The 25,972-nt window shown below is 36.2% G+C and overlaps 2 protein-coding genes and 3 pseudogenes across 2 annotated transcripts; 1 reads left to right on the top strand and 4 right to left on the bottom strand.

The window, feature by feature from the left end:
* Positions 1 to 600: 600 nt before the first annotated feature.
* Positions 601 to 8,683, bottom strand: LOC120188525 (annotated as a pseudogene).
* A 588-nt stretch (positions 8,684 to 9,271) lies between these two features.
* Positions 9,272 to 12,764, bottom strand: LOC120189149 (NADH dehydrogenase [ubiquinone] flavoprotein 2, mitochondrial-like). Its single transcript, XM_039192481.1, has 9 exons — positions 12,632 to 12,764; positions 12,330 to 12,395; positions 11,725 to 11,841; positions 10,585 to 10,662; positions 10,383 to 10,488; positions 10,229 to 10,275; positions 9,806 to 9,883; positions 9,583 to 9,648; positions 9,272 to 9,487 (listed from the first exon to the last, which is right to left on the bottom strand). Exons 1-9 carry the CDS (start codon positions 12,695 to 12,697, stop codon positions 9,380 to 9,382), a joined length of 732 nt encoding a protein of 243 aa, XP_039048412.1. The 5' UTR covers positions 12,698 to 12,764; the 3' UTR covers positions 9,272 to 9,379.
* Positions 12,765 to 15,797: 3,033 nt separating this feature from the next.
* LOC120189057 lies at positions 15,798 to 18,141 on the bottom strand (annotated as a pseudogene).
* Positions 18,142 to 18,649: 508 nt separating this feature from the next.
* Positions 18,650 to 19,336, bottom strand: LOC120189056 (annotated as a pseudogene).
* A 657-nt stretch (positions 19,337 to 19,993) lies between these two features.
* On the top strand, positions 19,994 to 25,011 carry LOC120188792 (myosin-binding protein 3-like). Its single transcript, XM_039192189.1, has 5 exons — positions 19,994 to 20,010; positions 20,639 to 21,868; positions 21,956 to 22,317; positions 22,392 to 23,523; positions 24,531 to 25,011. Exons 2-4 carry the CDS (start codon positions 20,830 to 20,832, stop codon positions 23,499 to 23,501), a joined length of 2,511 nt encoding a protein of 836 aa, XP_039048120.1. The 5' UTR covers positions 19,994 to 20,010; positions 20,639 to 20,829; the 3' UTR covers positions 23,502 to 23,523; positions 24,531 to 25,011.
* The last annotated feature ends 961 nt before the right edge of the window (positions 25,012 to 25,972 follow it).

Genomic DNA, 25,972 nt, shown 5'->3' with positions numbered 1-25,972 from the left:
ACCAAGCAAATAAAATTCTTAACTTTTAGTAACACTATATCCGGGTTTAACGGGATGTGACATTAGGTATCTCAAGTAAAGTTAGGATTTGTGATGTTAGGTTTCTTAAGTAAAGTTAGGATTCAAATCTTAACTTTAATATTACAAACTTGGACTACATGTACAAATACATGTAAGAGAATCACTTTTCTTATTTAGATAAATGAAATTCCTACTGAATCACTGTTCGGCAGAACGTAAATGTTACAGGCTTTGACTACATATATATATAAGCTCACAAAGGAGTAAACCTCAAAAAAATCCTTACATAAGAATAGAACAACCATTGGCATTTAGCTAGAGAAACCAAAATCAAATGTAAAGTTAGAGCAAACCCCCCTACACCAAATCCGGGATCCGACGGCTCGAGTACTGTTCCCGGTATCGTTTGCTTAACAACTTCTGGCAGTGTGTGTAAAACTGGCCTGCTCCGACTAAGTTTGGATTTTTGAATTCCAAAGATGGAGTGAATGTGCCTAGATATATGATATGAGTTCGAGAACATGGAAGGGTTAGTATCAGATTGGACTCTCTTGGTATTGTTTGTAATATTACATCGTTGTTAGTGCTGATTCTGAACAGTTTATTTGCTTATTCTTTCAGAGCCTTACTGGATTTGACATCGAATCCCGAGCCTGGGGGGTCGAAGGTTTCCTGCAGGTGATAGCCTGCTTAACGATGTCGAAGAAGGGTGTGCCCGAAACAGGTATGAGCTTCACAAACCAAGCTATCGGCCATGAAAATGCTGCAAGAAAGATACAAACTCCCCATTGCCATAGTGTCAACTTTTCTGTATCTGCAAACTTCTTTAAAAACTCCACCATGATGACCTGAAGAGCTATCGTTACTCCGATGATTCCGAGAAACAATTGGTTCTTTAGTATGCCTTCGAAAACATTCTGTTTCTCCAACTTCCTTGCGTTGAACTCGTTAAAAACTTGGCATAGGACGAAAGTATTGCAAATGAGTGTGTCCTTTACCCTCTCGTGCACATCGAATATCGATTCGCCCCTGAATTGTAAGACCAACAGAATAGCTATCTGGTATACGGATTGAGCTAAGAGGTTCCTCCATATGATATTCGTAATTAGGGGTTTGGTTCGACAGACCGGTGGCTTGTGCATGAGCTCATTAGTCGGCCTATCCGTTGCAAGGGCAAGAGCACCTAAGGTATCCATGATGAGGTTCACCCATAGAAGTTGGACCGCAGTCAAGGGAACCTCACCGGCTGAAACCGCTGCGATGAAATTGATTATGAGAGCAGCGACGTTTACGGTAAGTTGAAACTGAATGAACTTTTGTATGTTATTATACACACATCTGCCCCATCTTAGAACTGTGGCAACTGAGCTGAAATTGTCATCCAGTATGACAATGTCCGAGCTCTCCTTAGCAACCTCGGTGCCTTGAATGCCCATAGAAAGTCCGATATCGGCTTCTTTTAGTGCAGGAGCATCATTAGTGCCATCCCCTGTGACCGCAACCACGTTACCTTTCTGTTTCAAGCATTGTACCATCAATAGCTTGTCAAATGGAGAGGACCTTGCCATCACCTGGGTCTTGTCTACCTTCTCTATTCTCTCATCAAGTGTGTAATCCCGAAACTCGATACCTTCTACGACTTCTCCATCATTAGTGCCATCCCCTGTGACCGCAACCACGTTACCTTTCTGTTCAAGCATTGTACCATCAATAGCTTGTCAAATGGAGAGACTTGCCATCACCTGGGTCTTGTCTACCTTCTCTATTCTCTCATCAAGTGTGTAATCCCGAAACTCGATACCTTCTACGACTTCTCCACTTCCTTCCCGGTAATCCGGTCCTAGAATTCCACATTCTGTAGCTATAGCCTTAGCTGTGAAAACATTGTCCCCGGTAATCATTATGATGCGCACCCCTGCAGATTGACAGGCTTCCACGGCTTTCTTGACCCCTGGACGACAGGGATCCTTTAAACCAACTATCCCAAGCAACGTTAAACCGTCTTCTTTTATTCTTCTATGTGTTTTTCCACTCCGATCATCGTATTCTTCTGCTTCTTCTTTCGAAACTTGCTTATGAGCTAAAGCAATGCACCTAATGTTGAAATGTCAAAGCTTAGAAAATTGGTTCAAGTTTAGGTGCAACAATGTCAAAATTAGGTGCAATAATGTTTAAAAATTAAATAGGTAAATTATAAACTTTAGTCACTAAACTTTAGGGTATTTATAAGATTAGTCCTTAAGTTTCAACTATAAATACCCTAGCTCATTTAGCTTCAAAACCATCCCAAAGCATTCTAGCTTTCTTCTAATACTAGAGAGATTTTAGAGAGTTTCTTGAGAGTTGTTTTCTCCTTTTTTATCAAGAGATAATTATCATTGTTTTCTCCTTGGTAGATGAGAGAAGTTGTAATTCCTATTTTCTCATAGTGAAATTCTTCTACCGTTGCTCGTGGTTTTTACCCTATATTATTCAGTTTTCCACGTAAATTTTGTGTCTCTTTTATCTTCATTTTTATTTTCTCAAATTATCAGTTGCGATTTTGCTCTATCCGATAGTTGTCTTCCGCAACAATTGGTATCAGAGCTAGATTAGAGTGTGTAATATCTGCTTATTGTCTTTGTGGTTGCTACCAAAAGGTGGATCCTTCAACATAAGAAAGTAAGAAGGTATTACTCATTCTTTGAAGGTTTCAGAGAACTATTCACGATAGTGAAATAGTGGGAGCTATCCGTAAAAGAAGCTATGGCAACGAAATTTGATATTGAAAAATTCAATGGGAGAATTTTCTCATTGTGGAAATTGAAGATGAAGGCCATCCTGAGGAAAGACGGGTGTCTAGCATCTATCAGTGAAATGCCGGTAGATTTCACAGATGACAACAAATGGATCGAAATAGACGGGAATTCTATGGCAAACTTTCATCTAGCATTAGCAGATGAAGTATTGTCAAGCATCGAGGAGAAAAAGACAGCTAAGGAGATATGGGATCATCTCACCAAACTGTACGAGGCCACATCGTTGCACAATAAAATTTTTCTTAAGAGAAAATTGTACACTCTCCGTATGCCAGAATCTACTTCAGTGACGGAGCACTTAAATACACTAAACACTTTATTTTCTTAGCTTACATCCTTAAGCTGTAAAATTGGAGAACAAGAACGTGCTGAACTTCTACTTCAAAGTCTACCGGATTCATATGATCAACTCATCATCAACTTGGCAAACAGTAATGTCACCAGTCTAGTCTTCGATGACGTTGCAGCTGCTGTTCTACAAGAAGAAAATCGGAGCAAGAACAAGGAAGACAGACAAGTAAATCTGTAACAAGCAGAAGCGTTGACAACGATGACAACGATGACAACGATGAAAGGGAGATCAACAGAACGTGGCCAAAGCAGCAGTCACAAACATGGTAGATCGAAGTCGAGAAGCAAGAAGAATTTAAAGTGTTACAATTGTGGAAAGAATGGTCACTTGAAGAATGATTGTTGGAGTCTAAATAAAAACTCCAATCCACAAGGCAATACCGCAAACACTTCAGATGATGGAGATGCTCTATGCTGTGAAGCGTCAACCACCGTGGAAGGAAGAAAACGATTTGCAGATATATGGCTCATTGATTCGGGAGCAACATATCACATGACCTTAAGAAGAGAATGGTTTCATCATTATGAACCTGTCTCAGAAGGATCTGTGTATAGTTGCAATGATCATGCCTTAGAGATCGTTGGCGTGGGAACCATCAAATTGAAAATGTATGATGGAACAATTAAAGTTGTTCGAGATGTGCGGCACGTGAAAGGTCTGAAGAAAAATTTATTATCCTACTGATTGTTGGATAATAATGCTAACAAGATTGAAACACGGAAATGAATCATGAAGGTGTTCCGTGGAGCGTTTGTAGTGCTGAAAGGTGAAAAGATAGCTGCAAACTTGTACATGCTGAAGGGATAGACATTGCTAGAAGCAGAAGCCTCTGTTGTCTCATGTAGTTCAGATTCTGCAATGCTATGACATAAGAAACTTGGACACATGTCAGAACAAGGAATGAAAGTCCTTGTGGAGCAAAAGCTACTTCCAGGCTTAACAAAGGCATCATTTACTTTATGTGAGCATTGTATAACAAGTAAGCAGCACCGGTTGAAATTCAACACATCAAATTCTAGAGGCAAAAGTGTTCTAGAACTGGTTCACTCTGACGTGTGGAAAGCACCAGTTACATCCCTAGGCGGAGCAAAATATTTTGTCTAATTTATTGATGACTACTCCAGGAGATGTTGGGTGTACCCTATTAAGAAGAAGTCAGACGTGTTTTCAACTTTCAAAAACTTCAAAGCGCGGGTGGAACTTGATTCTGGAAATAAGATCAAGTGTTTCAGAACAGATAATGGAGGAGAATACACAAGCGAAGAATTTGATGACTTTTGCAAGGAAGAAGGCATCAAAAGACAGTTCACAGTGGCGAACACTCCTCAACAAAATGGAGTGGCAGAGCGGATGAACAGAACCTTGTTAGAAAGAACAAGAGCAATGTTGAGGGACGCAGGCCTAGAAAAATCATTCTGGGCAGAAGCAGTCAATACCGCCTGCTATTTGGTGAATCGAGCTCCATCAACTGCAATAGAGCTGAAGACACCAATGGAGATGGACTGGTAAACCAATTGATTATTCAAACCTCCATATTGGAAGTATTGTGTACGTGATGTACAACGCCCAAGAAATTTCAAAGCTGGATCCAAAATCCAGGAAATGCAAATTCTTGGGGTATGCTGATGGAGTAAAGGGGTATCGCTTGTGGGATCTCACTTCCCGCAAAGTGATCATTAGCAGTGATGTTATCTTTGTAGAAGATAAACTACAAAAAAGAAGACGATGATAGCGCTGAAAAGTCAGAGACTACTCAGATACATGTGGAAAAAGAGTTTGAAGAAGGAGATTCTTCTGAAGCAGAACCAGCACATGATGAACAAGAACCAGAGAGTTCTGAAGCTCCAAGAACTCGTCAATCAGATCGTGTGAGAAGACGTCCCAATTGGCACTCAGATTATGTTATAGAAGGTAATATTGCATACTGCCTTTTAACAGAGACGGTGAGCCTCAACATACCAGGAGGCAATAAACAGCTCAGATGATTCACTGTGGATGATGGCGATGCAAGAAGAAATCGAAGCCCTTCATAAAAATAATACATGGGACCTTGTGCCACTACCACAAGGAAGGAAGCCAATTGGTAACAAATGTGTTTTCAAAATCAAGCGAAATGGTGACGATCAAGTGGAGATGTATCGTGCAAGACTGGTGGTCAAAGGATATGCTCAGAAAGAAGGTATTGATTTCAATGAAATTTTTTTCTCCTGTGGTTCGACTAACAACAGTTCGAGTAGTCTTGGCAATGTGTGCTACATTGAATTTACATCTGGAACAGCTAGATGTTAAAACAACTTTTCTTCATGGAAATCTTGAAGAAGAGATTTATATGCTCCAGCCTGAAGGTTTTGAAGAAGACGAAAAGAAGAACTTGGTTTGCAGGTTGAACAAATCTCTGTACGGTCTAAAGCAGGCGCCGAGGTGTTGGTATAAGAGATTTGATTCCTTCATTATGTGCCTTGGATACAACAGACTTAATGCAGACCCTTGTGTTTATTTCAAGAGGTCTGGTGATAATGATTTTGTTATATTGTTGTTGTATGTGGATGACATGTTGGTTGCAGGACCCAACAAATATCATATTGAAGAATTGAAGGCACAACTGGCTAGGGAATTTGAAATGAAGGACTTGGGATCAGCAAACAAGATTCTAGGGATGCAAATTCACCGAGATAGAAGTAATAGGAAGATTTGACTTTCACAAAAGAATTACTTGAAGAAGATCTTGTCACGATTCAACATGCAAGATTGTAAGTCAATTTCTACCCCTCTTCCTATTAACTTCAAATTATCCTCCAGTATGAGTCGTAGCAATGAAAAAGAGAAGATGGAGATGTCTCGAGTACCGTATGCATCAGCAGTGGGAAGTTTAATGTTCGCTATGATATGCACAATACCAGACATTGCACAAGCAGTGGGAGTGGTTAGTCGGTACATGGCGAATCCAGGCAAAGAGCATTGGAATACAGTAAAGAGGATCCTAAGATACATCAAAGGGACCTCAAATGTTGCATTATGTTACGGAGGATCAAACTTACTAATTAATGGGTATGTAGATTCTGACTATGCAGGGGATTTGGATAAAAGCAAATCTACTACATGATATGTGTTCAAAGTTGCTGGTGGAGCTGTAAGCTGGGTTTCAAAATTGCAGTCAGTTGTGGCTACGTCCACAACAGAGGCAGAATATGTAGCAGCTACACAAGCCAGTAAAGAAGCAATTTGGTTGAAGATGCTATTGGAGGAACTTGGGCACAATCAAGAGTATGTCTCTCTGTTTTGTGACAGTCAAAGCGCCTTACATCTAGCAAGAAATCCAGCATTTCATTCAAGGACTAAGCACATACGAGTTCAGTACCATTTCATTCGTGAAAAGGTGGAAGAAGGAATGGTAGATATACAGAAGATCCATACCAAAGACAACATAGCAGATTTCATGACGAAGGCGATCAACGCTGATAAATTTACCCAATCAAATCTTCAAGTGGGAGATTGTTGAATATCAAAGCTTGGAAAATTGGTTCAAGTTAGGCACCTAATATTGCAATGTCAAAATTAGGTGCAATAATGTCAAAATTAGGTGCAATAATGTTTGAAAATTAAATGGGTAAATTATAAACTTTAGTCACTAAATTTTAGGGTATTTATAAGATTAGCCCTTAAGTTTCAACTATAAATACCCTAGCTCATTTAGCTTCAAAACCATCCCAAAGCATTCTAGCTTTCTTCCAATACTAGAGAGATTTTAGAGAGTTTCTTGAGAGTTGTTTTCTCCTTTTTTATCAAGAGAGAATTATCATTGTTTTCTCTTTGATAGATGAGAGAAGTTGTAATTCCTATTTTCTCATAGTGAAATTCTTCTACGTTGCTCGGGTTTTTACCTATATTTCAGGGGTTTTCCACGTAAATTTTGTGTCTCTTTTATCTTCATTTTTATTTTCTCAAATTATCAGTTGCGATTTTGCTCTATCCGATAACTGTCTTCCGCAACACCGTAGACTACAGGCTGCCATGCTTTCGATTATAGTTTCGATTCTGCCTCTTTCGTCTTCATTCATGGACAGTAGGTTCCCCTGGCTCCCATAATATTGTGAACACATTGCTACAATCATCTCTGCAGCTCCTTTCTAGTGCACATGAATCGACTCATCGGCCTTTCTCCGAACCAAAACCCCACTACGCTTTTTCTCAGAGTTGAAGGTTTCAACATGGAGAATGTTGTATTATTGCTTTAACTTTTCCATATCCATACACAAGCCTAAGACGGCCCAAGATAGAATTGCCTTCTCGGTCGGACTGCCCGAAAACTCGGGAAGGGATCCCGATACCGATTTGCAAACGCTGCCGGTTGTGAATGAAGAATGTTGAAGGTTTCAACATGGAGAATGTTGTAATGTTTATATTTACATATATTTAGAACAAAAATTAAGAATTGATGGTTTGACTGTTGACCATCGAAGTACACATAAAGCCGAGTGTGAATGAAGAATTCTTTTTACCCGACGAATCCTTGAAGGGAACCTAGTTTGGCCTCAATGTCGGCCCTCCTTTTACTATATAAATATAAGTATAATGTATAAGAATATCTAAAATATATTATAAGATTACAAAAATAAAATTAATATACAAAGTAATATAAATATGATATAAAAATTTAAATTGTTAAATTTATTATAACTTATGAACTGAATTTGATTTGATAGATTCGAAAAGTTTATATCTTGGTTTATTTAATAAAAAGTAAATTGAGAGAAAAAATATAAGTTTGTAGCGAGTGTAAATGATGATGCATTTTTATTCCATTAGAATTACTGTCTTGGTACAACTGTATATATATATATATATATGTACGGGGAGAATGTTATAGGATTTGATGTACAATCGTATACATTTTTTTATAATTTATCGTCGTTATAATGGAAAAAAACCATTTTCATACGTAATATTACTGATACTTTATTTGTCTAAATTCTTCTTTCTACAAATTAATTTTCGGTCAAGGCAAGAATGGATTAAGTAGCGATAATTTACGAGCGCAACTGCCAAGTATTGTGAAAATACATAAAGTCAGAGGCGCCAATCACGTCCAAATTCGGCGTGGTTTATTCTGGGCAGCTTTTAACGTGGTGGAAAAGAGTAACAACACAGCTCACTTTTGCTTTATTAGGGACGACAGTTGCAGTTGAAAAGCTGAATAAAATAGACGAATGAAAGAAGTTTCGTCGCTATTTCTGGGTTTCAATGCGATAAGTCTATGTTAATTAATAAATCTTATCGAAATCGCCATCGCCAGCATTTCATTGCATTTTCTGCTCTCGATTCAAGTTACGCCACCTTTATTCGTCATCTTATCCGCCATCATATTTCCATTACGCGGAATATGCCTGAACGTCAACCTCCAGTCCACAATGTGCAGCATAAGGGGTGATACAAGCTTCATATCACGACCTTGCTCGAGTAACTTCCAAGCTTCTTTGATATCGACATCAACCACAATAGCCTCTGTGTGCATGTCCCAGGCTAGACCTAAACCTTCCAAGACTCTTCAAAGCTCCACATCAAGTACCGAGCAACTCCCGATATCTTTCGTAAAATCCATTATCCAATCAGCATTAGAGTCTCAAAAGATATCTCGATATCTTTCGTAAAATCCATTATCCAATCAGCATTAGAGTCTCAAAAGATATCTCGATATCTTTCGTAAAATCTATAATACATTTTTGTAATTAAGATTTTTGCAAAAATTTGTAATCTTATATTACGTATGTATATTTTTTTTCAAAGATGTTTACGTATTTGGAGGATCATCTCTATGTTCATATTCAAATATGTTTGCTCATCTCATGAGACAAGATGAAATAATGTTGAACTACATCACCTTTACCAAATCTGAATAACGTATCTCTAAACAACGTCCAGGCAGTTGTAACTTGTAACCGAGAAAATCCGATGGTCAAGGTATTCAAATACTCGCAACAATTAATTCTGGCCTACTTTCATAGAAGGTTATAGCAGCGAGTGCATCGACATCGATCGTCTCGTACAAAACAATTCGATTCATCTCGTAACTTATGCCAAGTTGAAATTGCATGGGAAATTTAAGTATGTGACTGGTTGATCTTTGAAAAATTCAACATGAAAATACACCCAAAGAAGCCTGGAAGAATCCAAGCTTTGCATTATTCGAGACAGCACTGGCATGTAACCATTAGCAGGCATCGAGTTCTCGGCATGGGGGAGGCTTTGGATCAGTTAGCAAAGTCGTATTTCCACCATCTGGTCCACACTTGATACGCTGAGGATTTTGAGTGCCATGCTGAAATATGGGAGAGAAATTGAAACTTGCATTAGTCGCGTCACTATGGAAGCAAAAACCGATAAATTCCGGTTAGGAGAACGTGTTGCACTTACCGGTGGCTTCTCTCCCCTTCTTAGCATCTCAACTATCTCAACTACTCTTTTTGGAGTAACATCTTCCTGCATTATTAAACATGAAAGATTAAGCTTAAACCCAGTTTAGTTCTGTTAGTTCATGCAACCATTAATAAAAGGTGGCATCCAATATGTTTGGGGTTCAACACCCCAACATTTGAGCCTCTTTCCCCCAACAAAGAAAGTTGAAAGGAATTCTCACATAGTAATTATACGTATATCCCTCAGATCCATTGGAGTAATCGGCAACAGTGATCATAGGAGCATTTACGCAACATCCCTGCAGGAATTAGTAAAATGTCAAACTTGTGAGTCCAATAATGAAAACCGGTCAGCATAGCATAGACTTTGAACTCCTAATTGCATTTTTTTTTCTCGACAAAAACACCCTACAGGTTATCGCAAACAGGTTTTCATGCGTTCTGAATACTGAGCTACACAACCAAATTTCCGGTATTGTAGGAGAAAACCCTTTTCGTGCATTTGTTCTCCAGAGATCCTCTGGGAACACTCGCCAAAAAATTGATAAATATGATTACTTCCATTCCTACTATATACCGTAAAAATGAAGCTAAAAGCTAATTTAGAAAACACAGATCTGGACAGGCAACAGGAAAAGACTTGCCATGCATTCCATTTCTCCAACTGAGAATAAACCGTCGCTCGTTACCTCTGAAAACAAAACAATAGGTACTCAATATTTTATGTCATCTAAAATGTCAAACTCTGACATGTGTTTTGCTAGAGGTCTAATTATAAGTAAGAATTACAAAGCTTACCATTGCGCTTAACCCCCAAGTGATTCAATAAGGCTTCTTCAATTTCTCGTGAACCACGAATCATACAAGGTGTTGTGCCACAAACCAATAGATGGTATTTCCCGACCTGAGAACAATTGAATAAACTCTAGGTACTGTAACTTTGTCCATTGACAGTACCATAAAGAGGCTTCAAGGTGCCAAATAAAGATATAATTCTGACCTTTGACCGATTGAACATTGAATAAAATGTTGCAACCTCATAAACACGAATAGGAGCAACTTCTATAACATTCGCAACCTGCACAGACCATTACATACATGTTTGATTCAGAATAAAACTCGTGTGGCTTTTGCATTAACAAAAGGACTGCACCCATTCAAATTAGTTTAACTAATTCGCTTAGCCACATATAAGAATCTGAATTCTCTGAATGGACTTACCAGTACCAGTGTTTCATTTCAAACAAAAATGTGCTTAAAGCAAGCACTGTTACAGTGGTTAAAAGATCTAACCAAAATTCGAAATGACAAAAGTCTAACAGTCAAAGTGAACCTCGGCTCAAACAATTCTAGATTTAGTTATCTTGCTTTGTACTCCTAAATTTGTATCAACTTTTCCTTTACTCAGAGGCCCTATACATTCATCAACTTCAATCTTCAGTCATATAACATTGTATGCTAACACATGATCAGGTACTATTAGTCCAGTACTAACATGCTTAAAAATTCCCCTTCTGCTTTGAGTGGTGCCGTAAAAATGGAGCGCAATAGTAGGACAATCTTAAGCGACTTGCTGGCCTGGTTAACACTACTTATCCCTTTCTCTGGATATTAGTATATCAAGTCAGCAGTCAGCTGTATCAAATCTGTGACCTATTTGCTAAAAGTTTACCAGCAATATAGGACATGCATAAATGCTACCAAAAATGGGGAAAAGAACATAAAAAGGCATTAGTAATTTATCATAAAATAGACCCTAGAAATTGTTTAAAATATAATATATAAGATTTGGAAATTTTTTATTCAAGTTGTCAAGTACTTAGCAGGGACTCGAACAAAAAAGTTTATCGAAAAGCAATCCTAAAAACCATACATATGTCATGAAGTACAAGGTTGTAAAGCATTTTGGCTTAAAAACAGCATACTTATAGCAAACCAGAAACCAAAAACATTTAATATAAAGGCCAAAAAATACCAGACTCCGCCTCAATAGGTGACTAGTTTTCAAGTCCAAAAGAAAATTAGGTCTAATTCTTCATAATAACTAAATATCATCGACTTTCTAGAAGTTTTAAACGTAAAAAATGCAGAGCACTAACGCATGCAATCAAATTTATTTAACATTATTCATGCCACATACAGCGTTCATTGCTGAAACAGGAAGCCATCCTCCATGCTGCTGCTGAGCAAGATCTAGCAAAGGAATAACTGCAGATTGCTTGTAGTTGGACGGGTAATGTGACAATATCTCCTTGACCTGCAAAAAAAAAAAAAAATGGATTAAGACCATAATCAAATTTGGATTTTAAAAACGTTACAAATTACTATAATAAGCCACTTAAAATACCAAAGGTAAATCTAAAACTGATTCAACTTCCATACAATTCAAAAGAGATTGATGTAACAAGAGAGAGAAGAAAATGTATTCTACTATCATAGAATTCTTCGAACCTATGATACTCAGACACGGTGTGAACTCAGATAGAGTAAATTTCATTTTTTTAATGTTTTCCTATGTATTCAAAAGATCCTTGGAAGTCAATATCCTTATTCCCATGTCCGCATATACATATTGGATACAAGTCTGGGACAATTTCAATATCTTACACATATTGGAATTCACAAGAGCTCCTCAAATTTTTACCCAATCTACTAATACCTTCAAAGTCATAAGCTTTTCAATCTACAATGATGGAGAAAATATAACCCATAACTCCAATTGCAAGCATTTGAATTTGAACTAACCTTATCTTTGTTCGCCACTGAAAATTCCAATGGAAGGTCGGGATTGTTATCTGGGGTATCAAGATGCTGCATTGAAAAGGAAAAAGAAAAACCCGAATTCATTCAATCAGTCATCTTTTTTTCTAGTAACGAAACAATCCCGGAAAATTGGCATTGTAATGAGGAAAGATTGGAACTTACTTAGTTCAAGGCAGTGGAGAAAGATCGAAACGCCTTCGGTAGAGGGAAATGAGATCGAGGAGGTGTTTGGATGAGCAGAAAATGACGGAAATGACGAGAAAGAAGTAAAGGGGAATGAATACCTGATAAGATAGGCGGAAAGCTTGACGGATCTCGAGAAAACGCTGAGACGCGAGCCGAGCAAGCATGGTCGAGAGGAGATTTTCAAGACCCAAACTCACAGCAAATACTTAAATCAAGTGAACAAAAGGGAGAGGATTGAAGAAGAAAATCGAAGCAATTACAAGCTGGTGTATTGCTAATATTTACGCTTTGGGCGTGTGTGTGGAGCGTGGTTTCGTAATGATTGGGCCTATAATATCATCGTCTAATACTATTTTGGATTTATTAAAATATTTTTGGGTAAACTACATGTTAGTTCCTAAACTATTACTTTTATTTCGTTTTGGTACATGATCTTTATTTTTTTCAAAATCATACTTGATATTTAGTTTAAGTTTCATTTTGGTATCTGTCGTTAAAATCTTAACGATGATGCTGACGTATCAATATGTAATGTCATGTCATCATTGAAAAAATTAAAAAATTATTACATTAGTAATTATGTTAATTTTTTAACACATGTACCAAATTGAAACATAAACTAAACATAAGTAATAGTTTAGGTATTAAAAGTGTAGCTTATACAATATTTTTTAAAGATATGGGATTCAGTTTAGAGACGATTATGGGTCAGGTTCGACTTAATTTTTGGCCCATCAAATCAAACTAAAGTATTACATCCCTTCATTTGTTATTTGACTCAACTCAAGGAGATTCCACCCGACCTGAAAATTAACTCATTTTTTAGGTAAACTTGCATCCAACTCGACCTAACACACCCCATATATATATAAATTTCATTTTATTAGGTAAAAATAGGAATTAATTTAACAAATAAAGAAATGTGTATTATTGCAATTATCCCTACATATACGAGGGATAGTTATAAAATTATATCTGGTCAAACTTTTTTTTTTTACCTTAAACATGAACTAGATCTGATATAATTTAACTTTTTAAAAAATCCTAACATAAACCCAATTATATTATTTTTAAAAAAACAATCTTATGAAATTGGATAAAAATCATTGAATTCGAGTCAAATATCCATCTATAATATAATTACATCGTATAAAATTCTCTAATTACACATTTATTTATTATCATTGAACGGCTAAAAAAATGGATAATTTGAATGCATGAAATTTTATCCTCATTCATCCTGTAAGCCTAAATCAATATAACACTAAGGGTGCGTTTGGTTCACGGAATGTAAGATTACCGGTGGGAATAAAAGATTACCAGGGAATAGGATTACTGGGAATGTTACATTACTGTGTTTAGTTGGTTTGGCAGGAATGGAAGATTACAGTGTTTGGTTGAAGGATTAAAAGATCACTGGAATGTATATTTTACCAAATTGCCCTTGTTCTATATTTTTAACAAGTGAATTCTAAATGTTTAAATAAAAATTATTTATATAAAAATTCTATTTGTTGATAATATATTACTTGAGTATTTAAATATATCATGTATTATTTTAATTTTAATTAATATTAAATTTTACATAATTTATGTAAAAATATATTAAAATTTTACATCATGTAACTAAAATTATTTTAATTTTAATTAATATTAATTTTACATAATTATGTAAAAATATATTAAAATTTTACATCATGTAACTAAATGTTTACATTGTGAAAATTCTTCATAGATATTCATAATAATAAAAAGATGTAAATTATTTTTGTTATCTAATATATATATTTTTTATATATTCTATATACAATAATTTATTTATTTATTTATCTTTTATATTTATTTAATTCTGCATACTTTATCATTATTATTTTATCTCATGAATTTATATTTAAAAAACATAATTCAATAAGTAAAAAAATATAACACTAAAAATCATATTGTCTATAATTTTATATTTCACCGTCATTCAGCATTATCTGTGCTAATTTTTATCAAAGTAATGATAAAACCACGGCCTTAAAAAATGCAGCCAATACTTTATCTTCCGCTTTTGTTTTGTTGCATGTTGGGTGGTTTTAAGTTGCTAGCTTAATAAAAACACACATTTTTTTCTTTGGCTACTGGATTTTGGCAAGTTTTGGTTTCTTAATTGTAGGATGTTAGGTTTTAGCTTTAGCAGCCTGTGTGAAAGTTAATCTCCTTATAGCAAGTTTTGCAAAATCATGCTTGTTTCAGCTTAGTTAAGCCTTTTAACTTCAAATTCTCATGTACTCGGGCTTGAAAACTTGGTGATGCTGGGTTCTAATTTGGTTGTCAAGCTTTCTGTTCATGGAATCGTTTTGATTTCTAGTTATTATTATTTTTGGATGACTTGATATGCAAAAGTTGCTTTCTTTTGCTTTGTCAGGTTCATTTCTTGGTGCTATCATGGATTCCCCACAGTCATTGTCTCACCATTCAAGAACTCTGTTTTTGTTGAGCCTGAGAATCAGAAACCCGAATTTTTCGTACCAAAACTGGTGGTTTATCGTCGAATGGGTCCGACGTAACCGAAAGGAAGAGAATATCATCGATACCAAAACTTCCCGGAAATCATCGATAAGAGGTCTCTAGCTAAATCAAACCCAGCTCTAAGAACTACTTTGCCCGAATCGGACACTGAATCCCATGTTCTATGATTTCGACTAGGGACTTTAAGTGAGGAAGAACCGCACAACCAATCAAATAGCAATTTGTTGAACAATCTTGATCCCATTATGCCTAGCTTGCCATGACTTCTTACTCTGACACAACTTTCAAAAATGGCAGAAGTACAAGAATCCCAAGTGCAGAAGCAACAATATTAAAGCTCTAGCAGTTGTATTCCTAACATATTAGCAGAAGTGCAGGAATCCCAAGTGTCGAATTCTGTAATGCAAAAGTTAATGAGCAAACAAAATATTATCAAAAATTTTCCAACCTGGCAAGAAAGCCGCCTGAATGTCGCTAATACAAGCGGCCATGATCATGTCAAGAAAAATACACATCCTCATGTGATCCAAATTGTGCATCATTTGTGGTCCAAAATAGAAAACTAATCCATATGATAGAAGTGATTATAAACTTGACAAAGAAAGAAGAAGTTCTGGCACTCATTTGAAAGATTTCAGTCAGTCAAGAAGGTTGGCAATCTGGGAATAATTTCATTCCATCAATCGTACCTTTTCAAGTCTTTACCAGATAATGTTATGACAACATAAAACTTATCATCTTTATACAACAATGGCCAAAGCAGACAGCTTGCATTCCTAGAAAATGAAATGGAATATATTTCAGGAATAAATCCTTCTCAATCGTACCTTTTCAGCAGAAGAAGCACGACCAGAATTTGCCCCAGCACCTAACCGGCTTATCAAATCTTTTGTCTGCTCAATCTCCTTCTGTTGCATCTCCCAGCATTGAGATTCAACCATGATGCATTCGCCTCAACATACTGAGAATAATTACCCTCAAATGTCCTGGGAACACCCATATCAGTCTCCACAATCTTTGTGCACAGCTGATCTAGAAAAGCTCTATCATGGGATATAATGACCATTGGAACATCTTGCTTGTTGAGATACCCTTCAAGCCACTCAATTATATCGAGGTCAAGGTGACTTGTAGGCTCGTCCAAAAGCAAAAAATCAGGTTCCTGCAAATTTACATCTATATCAACAAAACAACTAGAATACCAATTTTCTCTACTATGTATCGTACGCATGACCCATGGATTAACAACCTACGCATCATCAAAAGATATAACAAGTTAACCGTTAATAGTAAAAATTTGCAGCCCGAGTCCAATCATAGCTATAACTTATGCAAAAGTAAACAATTTGTTTGAACATTACTATTACTATGAAAATATACATTTAAAAACAATATATTGTTAGCCATCAACGAATCAACCCCTATGCAATTCTAGAAGTGAACTCCTATACCTCTTAACCTCTACAAATTAGGCTCAAGAATTCATTTCCCCTACTTCATTTAACAAAGCAAAAAAGAAACCTTTGGTTAAACTAGGCAACTATCATGATATCAAATTAATAATTTTACCTGCAACAAGATCTTTCCAAGTGACATCCTCATCTGCCAGCTGCTACTAAAACTGGCAACCAACCTATCCGAATCCTCAAGAGAAAACCCGAGCTCCGACATCAACTTGCTAGCCTTAGCATCAACCTCATCCAAATCAACAGCCTGAGCTCTTCTTTGCAACAAATTAAACTCATCCAAAAGCCTTCCCATCAGCTCCAAATCCTCGGTAGTCCCTTATATCGCCTTTTGAACCCTCTCTAACCTCTCAGAAATATCCATTTCCTCTTTAAAGGAACTCATAAACTTCTTCCTCACCGTCCTAGTCATCAAAACCTCGAATTCCTGGTTCAAGAACGCAATTTTTCATGTGGGGCTTAGCCTTTATAACGTTCCCCGAATCGGGTTCTTCTAGCCCAGCTATAATTCTCATTTGGATCGTTTTCCCTGCTTCGTTTACTTCAACCAATCCAACTTTCTCGCCTTTTTTCACTTCCCAGCTCACATCTTTCAAAACCGTTACTCCTTTATAGCTCTTGCTAATGTTTTCGAGCTTTACACTAGAGGATTGCCTTTTTACCGGTGTTGGATTGCCTGTTGCCACGCTTCCAATCAATCTCTTCCACAGTGTCGGATGAAAACAATGATTCAATGTCGTTTTGAGGGTCCTTGATGGAGGTCTCAACACTGAGAGTGGAAACTTGGGAAGTTATCTTAGAGGGTCTAAATTTAAGGCATTTGGGGAGGCAAGTGAGCAGGAACCCAGAAACATATGCTAGCGGGGAGAAGAAAGGGAGTGGAGAATAAGATATCGCGCAGAAATAAGCTGGAGAAAATGGGTATTTTAGCCCTTAGGACGGGAATAAAATAAAACCTAACATACATACGGGAATAACATTCCCAGGAATAAAACCCCAAAAATTACTATTGGTATTATAACATTACCCTCACTTGGAAATTATATCCAACCAAACATGGGTATCTTTCATCAGTAAACAAATATGCCTGTTGGGAATGTTAAATTCCTTGATCCAAACAGACTCTAAAGAGTTTAACATCTTACGTTATAATATTACATCCTAAAATGATTGATAGAGTTGAGAGTCTCTTCTCTAACAAAATGTTAAGATATCCTTACTGTGAAACTTTTGAGATACCTTCCACTTTAATGGCACCACGGTAAAGACACTTCAACTCGACAATCAGATTTCTTAAATGACGACGAGATGCCTTCTCCTTAGCATGGTATAATTATTAGTTTTGTACAGTAAAAATGGGGTTAAATTTGGATTGAAATATAATTGGATAAATTATACAAATGGTCCCTATGTTTTCAGTCTACCTGATTTTGATCACCGGTTCAAAAAAATGATTTTGATCCCTTACATTATGAATTTGTTCGGTTTTGGTCCCTCGACTGTTAACTCTCGTTGATCGATTAACGAAAGTATGAGTTGACAATTAAAACCTAAAAAAAGAATTCACCTGTCATTTTTCTTCTCCTCCTCCTCCTCCTCCTCCTCTTGTCATTCAGAACTTCAAACATTTTATATGACCAAATACTAGAACAGAAACCTTGCCTCACTATCCTAGAAGCATTCTGTATAAGCCTGGGATTTACCTCAATCTACACTCACTTTATAAACTCCCACACTGCATGTTTCAACTACTGTATGACCACTTACATGACAAAGACTCTAGAATTCTTAAACATATTTTGATCTTATCCTGTTTTAAAACTTATCCAATCATTAGAAAGAGATCTCTCACACCAATAACATTATCATAAATCACATGGCACGTCACCCAAACAAGTTACTTCTTAAAAATACATAAAATCAGGCAGCACATGCAAGGCAAAAATAAAAACTACTTGTAACAGAAAAAAGACAATAACAATGAACACTCATCCTACAACTTAAGTTAGTGAAGGTGTCAAATTCTTACTATCAAACGTATGTTAAAAAGAGCCTTTGAACATCAAACTAGCAAACAACTAGCAACTGTCATTTCATAAGATCGCTGGATATAATTAAAACTTTGATGTTATATCATTACATAAAGACCTGCATACAATTAAACTTAGATGACTGACATATGAGGCAAAAACTAAGCTTACATTCACAGCTCTTACATAGGCAGAGATGCCTACAAGGTAATAAGAGCGTACAAGTATCATTCACTGCACAAGCTTTACAAGTTATCAACTCTTTCTTGTTGCTATTCTCCTTGCAGAGCATATGGAAATCAATGGCTCGACCATTGCAAGATGAAGTTGTATCATCAACCTCACTATCAACACATCCTTTCTTACTATCTCTATTCTCTACTTTGAGCATAAACTTGTTGAAGATTAAACCTGAGAGCAATAATCATGTTCTCATTGTATCTGGCACGTTGCTGTGAGGCAACCTACTTCCATTGTCAACTACTCCATATGCTCTTCAAGTTCTATGTTCTTGTTTATATTTTCCACTTCTGCTTTTTTTTTCACCAAGTTTTTGAAAAACTCTCTTTGACGAATGGAATTGTCTGAAGCTGCTTCACTTGAAGTTGAACCTTCTCCAACACAGATTGTCGTAATCGGTCACCCTAATTAAAGAATAGCAAATTAGAATCACTTTCATTTAAGTAAAATTCAGAAATACTTGATGACTAAAATATATATTGTGCGACAAGGATAGAAAGTTGATATTAAAACAAACAATTAGAAGTTTCACCGCCATGAACCTCCCCTCCATACTCAATATAATTATACTATTTCACTTTCACTTACAACCATTAATTAATAATACACGCACAACTAACATCATAACCTCGTGAAGGAGAGAATAGAAAAAGAAATAATTATTCTCTTTGTTCATTATTCTCTTTTACATATTTATGGTGGAAGAAGAATAAGAAGAATGATAAGTGGATTTTTTTTAATTATCAACGCAGACTTTTGTTAATAGGCTAACGGAAGTTAACGGCCTAGAAATCAAATTCGAATGAATCAATAACGTAAGGGACCAAAATCATTTTTTTGAATCGGTAATCAAAATCGGACATACCGAAAATATAAGGACCATCCTTATAGTTTACCCAATATAATTTTCTTTAGAAAAAATCGAGTTACAGTTCGATTTGACTCATCCATTAACATATATGATTGACATTAGTTTACATTAGCTATAAAAGAAAAGAAAAGAAAAGAACAGACAGCAAAGAGTAATGGTTTTTTGTATGATTAATTATGCAGAAGCTTATTATAGTTATAGTGACACCAAAATGTAGAATTTTAGATCTTTTCCTTAATTAATCATAACAATTGGATTCAACGGTCAGTCCTTTTCTCGGGAAAAAAAGAAATTTCTTTTTTTCCTTTCTTCTTCTCCTCGTCCTCATCATCATCTTCATCTCAATTCCTCATAAGGTATCGTTTTCTAGTTTTTTTTTGGTATTGGATTCAAGCTTTTCATCATGAACAATATGTGGAATTGTAATTGATAGTTCATTGTGATATTGGGTTTTGGATTATAAAGCTTCCCTAGGTGTTGTTTTGGCTGTTTCAATGGAACTGATTATTGGGTTTTCTTTCTTTTTTGTTTATTTACATTAATGAGGTAGGTTTCAGGTTTTAATTTAATTGCTGTCATTTTTGGTTGATGATCCCAACTGCATATGTGAATTGATTGCAGTTTACTGTTTGATTCAATTCTAAACTGTCTCCATTGTCCTCTTTAATTATTGGTTATCAAGAAATTCATTTTTTTTAAATAATATTGTTTTTTTTGGACCCTTTAAAGGATTTATTTCACTTAATTGTTATTGCCTATGAAGGTTTGAATTTGATATGGTTCCAAATTCTTACATTCTTAGAATGGGTTTAGTTTGTTATCTTTATTTGTGTCAAATGAGTTGAAGCGAAATACACCGTTGTGGCAATCGTCTCGAGTGTTCGAGTATATGCATTTGTGATTGTGTTTTCATTTTTTGTTCTTTATACATTTTTTATAGCTCGGAAACTTTGCTTTGCACTGATATTTTTTCTTTTTGTCAAGTGGGGCTATTACTGACTTGATTGGTTGTTTTTTTATCTTGTAATCGAAGCTTGCCGCGTTGAATCGGGGATGGGATTGTCAGCTTTGTATTGCAAGGTTAAGAACTGATTTATGCATCGATTAAGAGTTAAGACTTTTTGGTATTCATCCAGTTATGAACCTTGTGGTATCCTAGAGAAATTGTTGGGGAAATGGCTATAAACGATACTTCTCATGTACAAAGGATTTATAAGGGGTTTGCAACCGTCCTCAAGTCCGCTGCTTGTGAATGTTTTCTGATCGTTCTGCTGTTTGTTGATGCTTCCTTATCTTACCTGCTGACGAGATTTGCCCATTATTGTGGATTGCAATCGCCTTGCATTGTATGCTCTCGGCTTGATCATGTTTTCAGAAGTGAAGAACCCGGATATTATTGGAATCTGTTTTGCAGCAAGCATAGATCAGAGATTTCATTGTTGATTGCCTGCAACATTCATGGGAAGCTGGTTGACGGTCGTAGTGTGTGTGAGAATTGTCTCTCATCACACATTGAGGATACCAAATCCTACTCATATATGCAGAGGGTTTCTTTAGGAAACTTGGGGGTTGATCCTGCAGGTTTTGGATATTACGTGTGTCTATGTTGTAATGAACCTTGGACTCCAGGGCAAAACGCCCAAGGATTATCCCCCCTAAAATCACGTGGCATTGCGGTTGCAAAGTCAAACATTAATTTTCCACGTTGTTTAAGAAGTCGAAGTGGTATGAAGAAGATAAAGGAGAAGTCTTCTGCACCAGTGGAGGCTTGTTTTGGAAAAACTGGATTTGATCCTCCATCTCATGATGGATACACTGAGCTGAAGATCACTTCTGAATCAGAGCATGAGATTCCATTTTCTGAAGACGAGGTTAGCAGTTGTATGGTTCCTGATACGTATAAGAGTAAAAAAGATTCTCTAGTTCAATCTGCTCCGGAAGCTCCATCTAAAAGACTATGCAGCAATTCGGCTAGAAGAAAACAGTCTGATGCTAATGAGCACTATGATGTAACATGTTTGCCTCCTGATGTCCTCAGCGACAATGATGCATGTGACAGTAACGAGCAGCTGGCTGATCAGAAATCCAATCGTTCGATTTTTCCGGAGGTTATTTCTCTAGATGATATTCCTGCATCATCCTGCCTTGAGAAAGTTGATAAGCCCACGTCAATTGATGTTACAGAAAATCCTTATGAAACATCATTGAGAAAGTGTAAGTTATCTCCCTTTCTCTCTACATGTATATGCGTATATATGTGTTGGCCTTATCTTATACTGGCTTAATACCTGAAATTTGTAGTGGCAGATGTTACTGAAGCAAGTAAAAATGAAAATATTCCTATCAACAAGGACAGAGCCCTGAAGTTGATAAGCAAATCATCTGGAGCTGATTTTGAAACTGATCGAGTTGTAGATGATATTGCTGTGGTACATCCTCGTGTTGTGTATATGCCACCTGTCTGTGGTGAAGAAAAAAGTGAACCTATGTTTGTTATGGAAGAACCTATGCCGACATATAATAATGGAGTTAACAAAGATCGGTCATTGCCAGATCAGTATTCTTCGGGAGAAGGGATTCAATTATCATTTAACAATTGTCCCGAGTTGCAAGATAATAGCGATGACTTTGATGAGGAGACTAATGAATCCAATCCTTATGGAGTCCAGAGTTTTGATAACTACTTTACGGAAATAAATGAATTTGTTTACGAGGTCATAGTGATGATGACTTTGAGACAACTGACGAATCCAATCATTATGGGGTTCAGAGTTTTGATAACTACTTCATTCAAAGAAGTGATTTTGGCAGCCTTGAATCTTTGCATGAAAGCACTTTCAATGAAATTGAAGGTGAAGATCCAGTCGATAGGCTGAAACGGCAAAATGAGCATTACCGGAAGTGTGTGAATGACTTACACAAGGAATTCGAGGAAGAAAGAAATGCCTCTGCGATAGCTGCCAACCAGGCCATGGCTATGATTACAAGGTTGCAAGAAGAAAAGTCGGCACTCCAGATGGAGACCCTGCATTACCTAAGGATGATGGATGAGCAAGCTGATCACAATGGAGATGCCCTGGATAAAGCTAATGATCTTCTGTCAGAAAAGGAGAAAGAAATACAAGATCTGGAAGCAGAGCTTGAATTTTACAGATTAAACATAACAGATGAAGCACTGATGGAGATTTTACCTGAGGCAAGCATCAACTTAATGAATAGACAGGCTTCTATGGAGAGTACGACTACATCTTCCGTAAAGGATGATAATCTTGTTGCCAAATCTGCATGGTCACAATGTGAAGAAGAGAAATTATACATCTATGAACGTCTGCGAGATTTGGAGATGAGAGTTATCGGGTTTGCTCATCACGTGACTTCACCACACATTTCTGATGGGGAATACTTTGATACAGAAGCAAACGGAGACCAACATCTGCAAGAGTCCATTGATGAAAAGGATGAACATGCAAATCCTGAGGTGGAAGGTAATGACGTGCTAGTGCAGAAAGCTTCATCAGTGTCTAATGGAAGTGTTCCTTCTCAGGAACAGTCAAATACTTCAATAAGTAAAGATCAAGTGGTTAGTAAGGGAAACAATCATTCCGTTTCCAATGGACTGAAGGGTTCTGAGGATTGCAACAAAACTGATTTGGTCAGTCTTCAAAACGAAATTTCCGACCTTCATGAGAAGTTGGAAGCACTAGTGGCCGACTGTAAATTTCTTGAGGATTGTCTAAAATCTCTTCAAGATGGAAATGAGGGGCGGATTTTTATTCAAGGGATACTCCAGGAGTTACGAGAATTGAGGAAACTTGGGTTAAGGAGTAGGAACATGTCTCTTTCATGAGGTTTTTGTGTATCATTACACGGTAAGCATGCTAACGACATAGGGCCAATCTAAATTGATTCTTTTTACTTGACATATTAACATATAAACGTCTCTTTGATGATTAGGAGGCGGATTTTTATTCAAGGGATACTCCAGAGTTACGAGAATTGAGGAACTTGGTTAAGGATAGGAACATGTCTCTTTCCTGAGGTTTTTGTGTATCATTACACGGTAAGCATGCTAACGACATAGGGCCAATCTAAATTGATTCTTTTTACTTGACATATTAACATATAAACGTCTCTTTGATGAATTAGTCTTTTCTTGGTGGAGATCCTGCACATCTGTTATAAATTTGTTGCATGCCTTGACTGACTGCTGGTGGAAATTGCTAATATGCCTCTTGATGATTAACGATGCCTCGTGTTTGTTTAGTTTCATGTAAATTGCTACCACTTCAAGCTGATATTTCCTTTCCGGTTTCATAAAAAACCAATCCTGTAAGGTCATGGATCTGCAGATATAATCGGGTTAATTATGAATAATGCCACATATGTGGAATGTCAGTTTTGTAGGATTAAGAATAGAAGATAGGGAGCAATGAAAATAGGCATTTGAGACATAACTGGATGTGACTGCACAACTGCATCTATTTTACCATTCGTAAGAAAGTCCGGTTTTGCATTATCATGTCCAAATGTGCTTAAGCTGATAATAGTATTTGCCATATTTGTTCGTAACTCCATTATCATGCTGTTGAACTCCTTAAGCTTTTAATCCAATGCTATGTTGTTCCAACTCTTTAATTCTTCTTGAATTACCCCATGACCGATATCCATATCCGATGTATATCTAGACACTGATACGTGGATATGACCCTTAAAGTATCTTGGAAACTTGAACATACTCGTATCCAACACACGCCTGAATCTGATTAACATAGATTTAATGCGTTGCTCTACTTAATTTATCAAGTTTTCTTTTTTTGAAATCCTAAAGCTTTAGTCCTATACTCATGATTGACTGAATGTGACATTCATATTTCAGATGCATCCACACTGAGGATAAAGTGGCCAGCTTGAAGTTTGATTCAAAAGTTGCAGCCTTGCAGGATCTCAGCTTACCACGAAATTGTGAAATACCCGGATCAGGTTTTACACTTTCCACCTGTGTTATCCCGACTCTTTATTTCGTTTAAAGTATCCACATTCAATATTTGTGCGACAAATATTCGAATATGGATGTCGGGATTTGGACCTCCAATTATATGGGAGCAAAAAAAACTTCGAACAGTTGAGTATACCATGTCGGATATATACTCGTATCTCTCACTTACTCGAGTCCAAGTAACACTGCTATGTGGGAGTAAAACTGTAAAAGTAATTTATTTTTCATTGCTTTGGCAAGGGTTACATTTGTGGTATTTTTTTTGAAGCACTGTGTGACTAGGTTTTAAAGTGGGTGATTTTTTAGTCTCATTTTACTTCAATTTTAAAAAAAATATATTTGTTTATTTATTTATTTTTGAGGTTTGTTCACACTTCATAGTAATCCAATCCTACTTCAACTGTAAATCCATAACATCTCAATATACATAGTTTATTATTTTCAGTCACCTGTTGCTTACCTTCTTTAGCTAAGAAGACTTATTTTTGTTCGAAGTATTCGTGTTTGACATCTATGCTTGATCAATACAGATCAGACATATGTTTTTGACATCTATGTCTGATCAATACAGATCAGACATGTTTTAGAGTACACACAATCAGTAAAATAAATAATTAATTGAAGAAAATTCATATTCCAACCTACCCTGAATATAACCTAAATCTGTCACTATGTTTGGTTATATTCGAATGTAAGCTTAGATTATGGAAATTTATGTAAACCCTAAATTTTTAATATATTAAATAAGTAATCATATTTTTATGTAAATTTAAGTCTTAAACTTAATAAAATCAATTAAACAGTTAATTAGAACGTAACACTGTGATGAACTTGAAGAAAAAAACAGTAATTAGTTGCTATCAAATCTTAGCATGTCAAACGTCCGCAAAATCTTTTTGGTTTGAATGTGTGTTTTTTAACTAAGTTACGTACAACGGTTCATGCACCTTGCCCCGTTATTTCTTTTAGATTAAGTACCCAATTTAATTGGTAGTCAATTGATAGCTTCAAGTTTTAAATAGTTAAAATTTTGTCCTTTTAATTGTTTCTTTAATCTTATTTGTGGATATGGAAGAACCGGGCAAAGTGGGGAATTTGTGATGAGAGTCTACATAAAATTAACAATTTTTAGAGCTAAAGATATAAGCTTTATTATTATTATTAAAATGGCTCAAATTGTTTTTTTTTAATTCATGAGTGGGGTCAAATGAAAAGTTTCATTTAATAAAACGGTAAAAGAGAATAAACTAAATTATTAGTATTTCACGGTGACTAGAGTTGTAATTGTATCATTTACTCAAGGGGAACATTGCATTCCTAAC

The sequence above is a fragment of the Hibiscus syriacus genome, unplaced genomic scaffold (genome assembly GCF_006381635.1).
Source record: "Hibiscus syriacus cultivar Baekdansim isolate YM2019G1 unplaced genomic scaffold, ASM638163v2 tig00116951_pilon, whole genome shotgun sequence".
Lineage (NCBI taxonomy): Eukaryota > Viridiplantae > Streptophyta > Magnoliopsida > Malvales > Malvaceae > Hibiscus > Hibiscus syriacus.
The sequence above is the reverse complement of the archived record's forward strand: the minus strand, read 5'-3'. Positions and strand labels throughout refer to the sequence as shown.

What these genes read in the sequence shown, in the direction of transcription:
- LOC120189149 (XM_039192481.1), bottom strand. Translation starts at nt 12,697, where the DNA reads ATGCTTGCTCGGCTCGCGTCTCAGCGTTTTCTCGAGATCCGTCAAGCT. An exon ending in CAGTGGCGAACAAAGATAAG is followed by an intron (nt 11,842 to 12,329) that starts GTTAGTTCAAAT and finishes TTTTTTTTGCAG; the next exon opens with GTCAAGGAGATATTGTCACA. An exon ending in CTGTTTCAGCAATGAACGCT is followed by an intron (nt 10,663 to 11,724) that starts GTATGTGGCATG and finishes TGGTCTGTGCAG; the next exon opens with GTTGCGAATGTTATAGAAGT.
- LOC120188792 (XM_039192189.1), top strand. Translation starts at nt 20,830, where the DNA reads ATGGCTATAAACGATACTTCTCATGTACAAAGGATTTATAAGGGGTTT. An exon ending in TGAAACATCATTGAGAAAGT is followed by an intron (nt 21,869 to 21,955) that starts GTAAGTTATCTC and finishes TGAAATTTGTAG; the next exon opens with TGGCAGATGTTACTGAAGCA. An exon ending in ATGAATCCAATCCTTATGGA is followed by an intron (nt 22,318 to 22,391) that starts GTCCAGAGTTTT and finishes GATGACTTTGAG; the next exon opens with ACAACTGACGAATCCAATCA.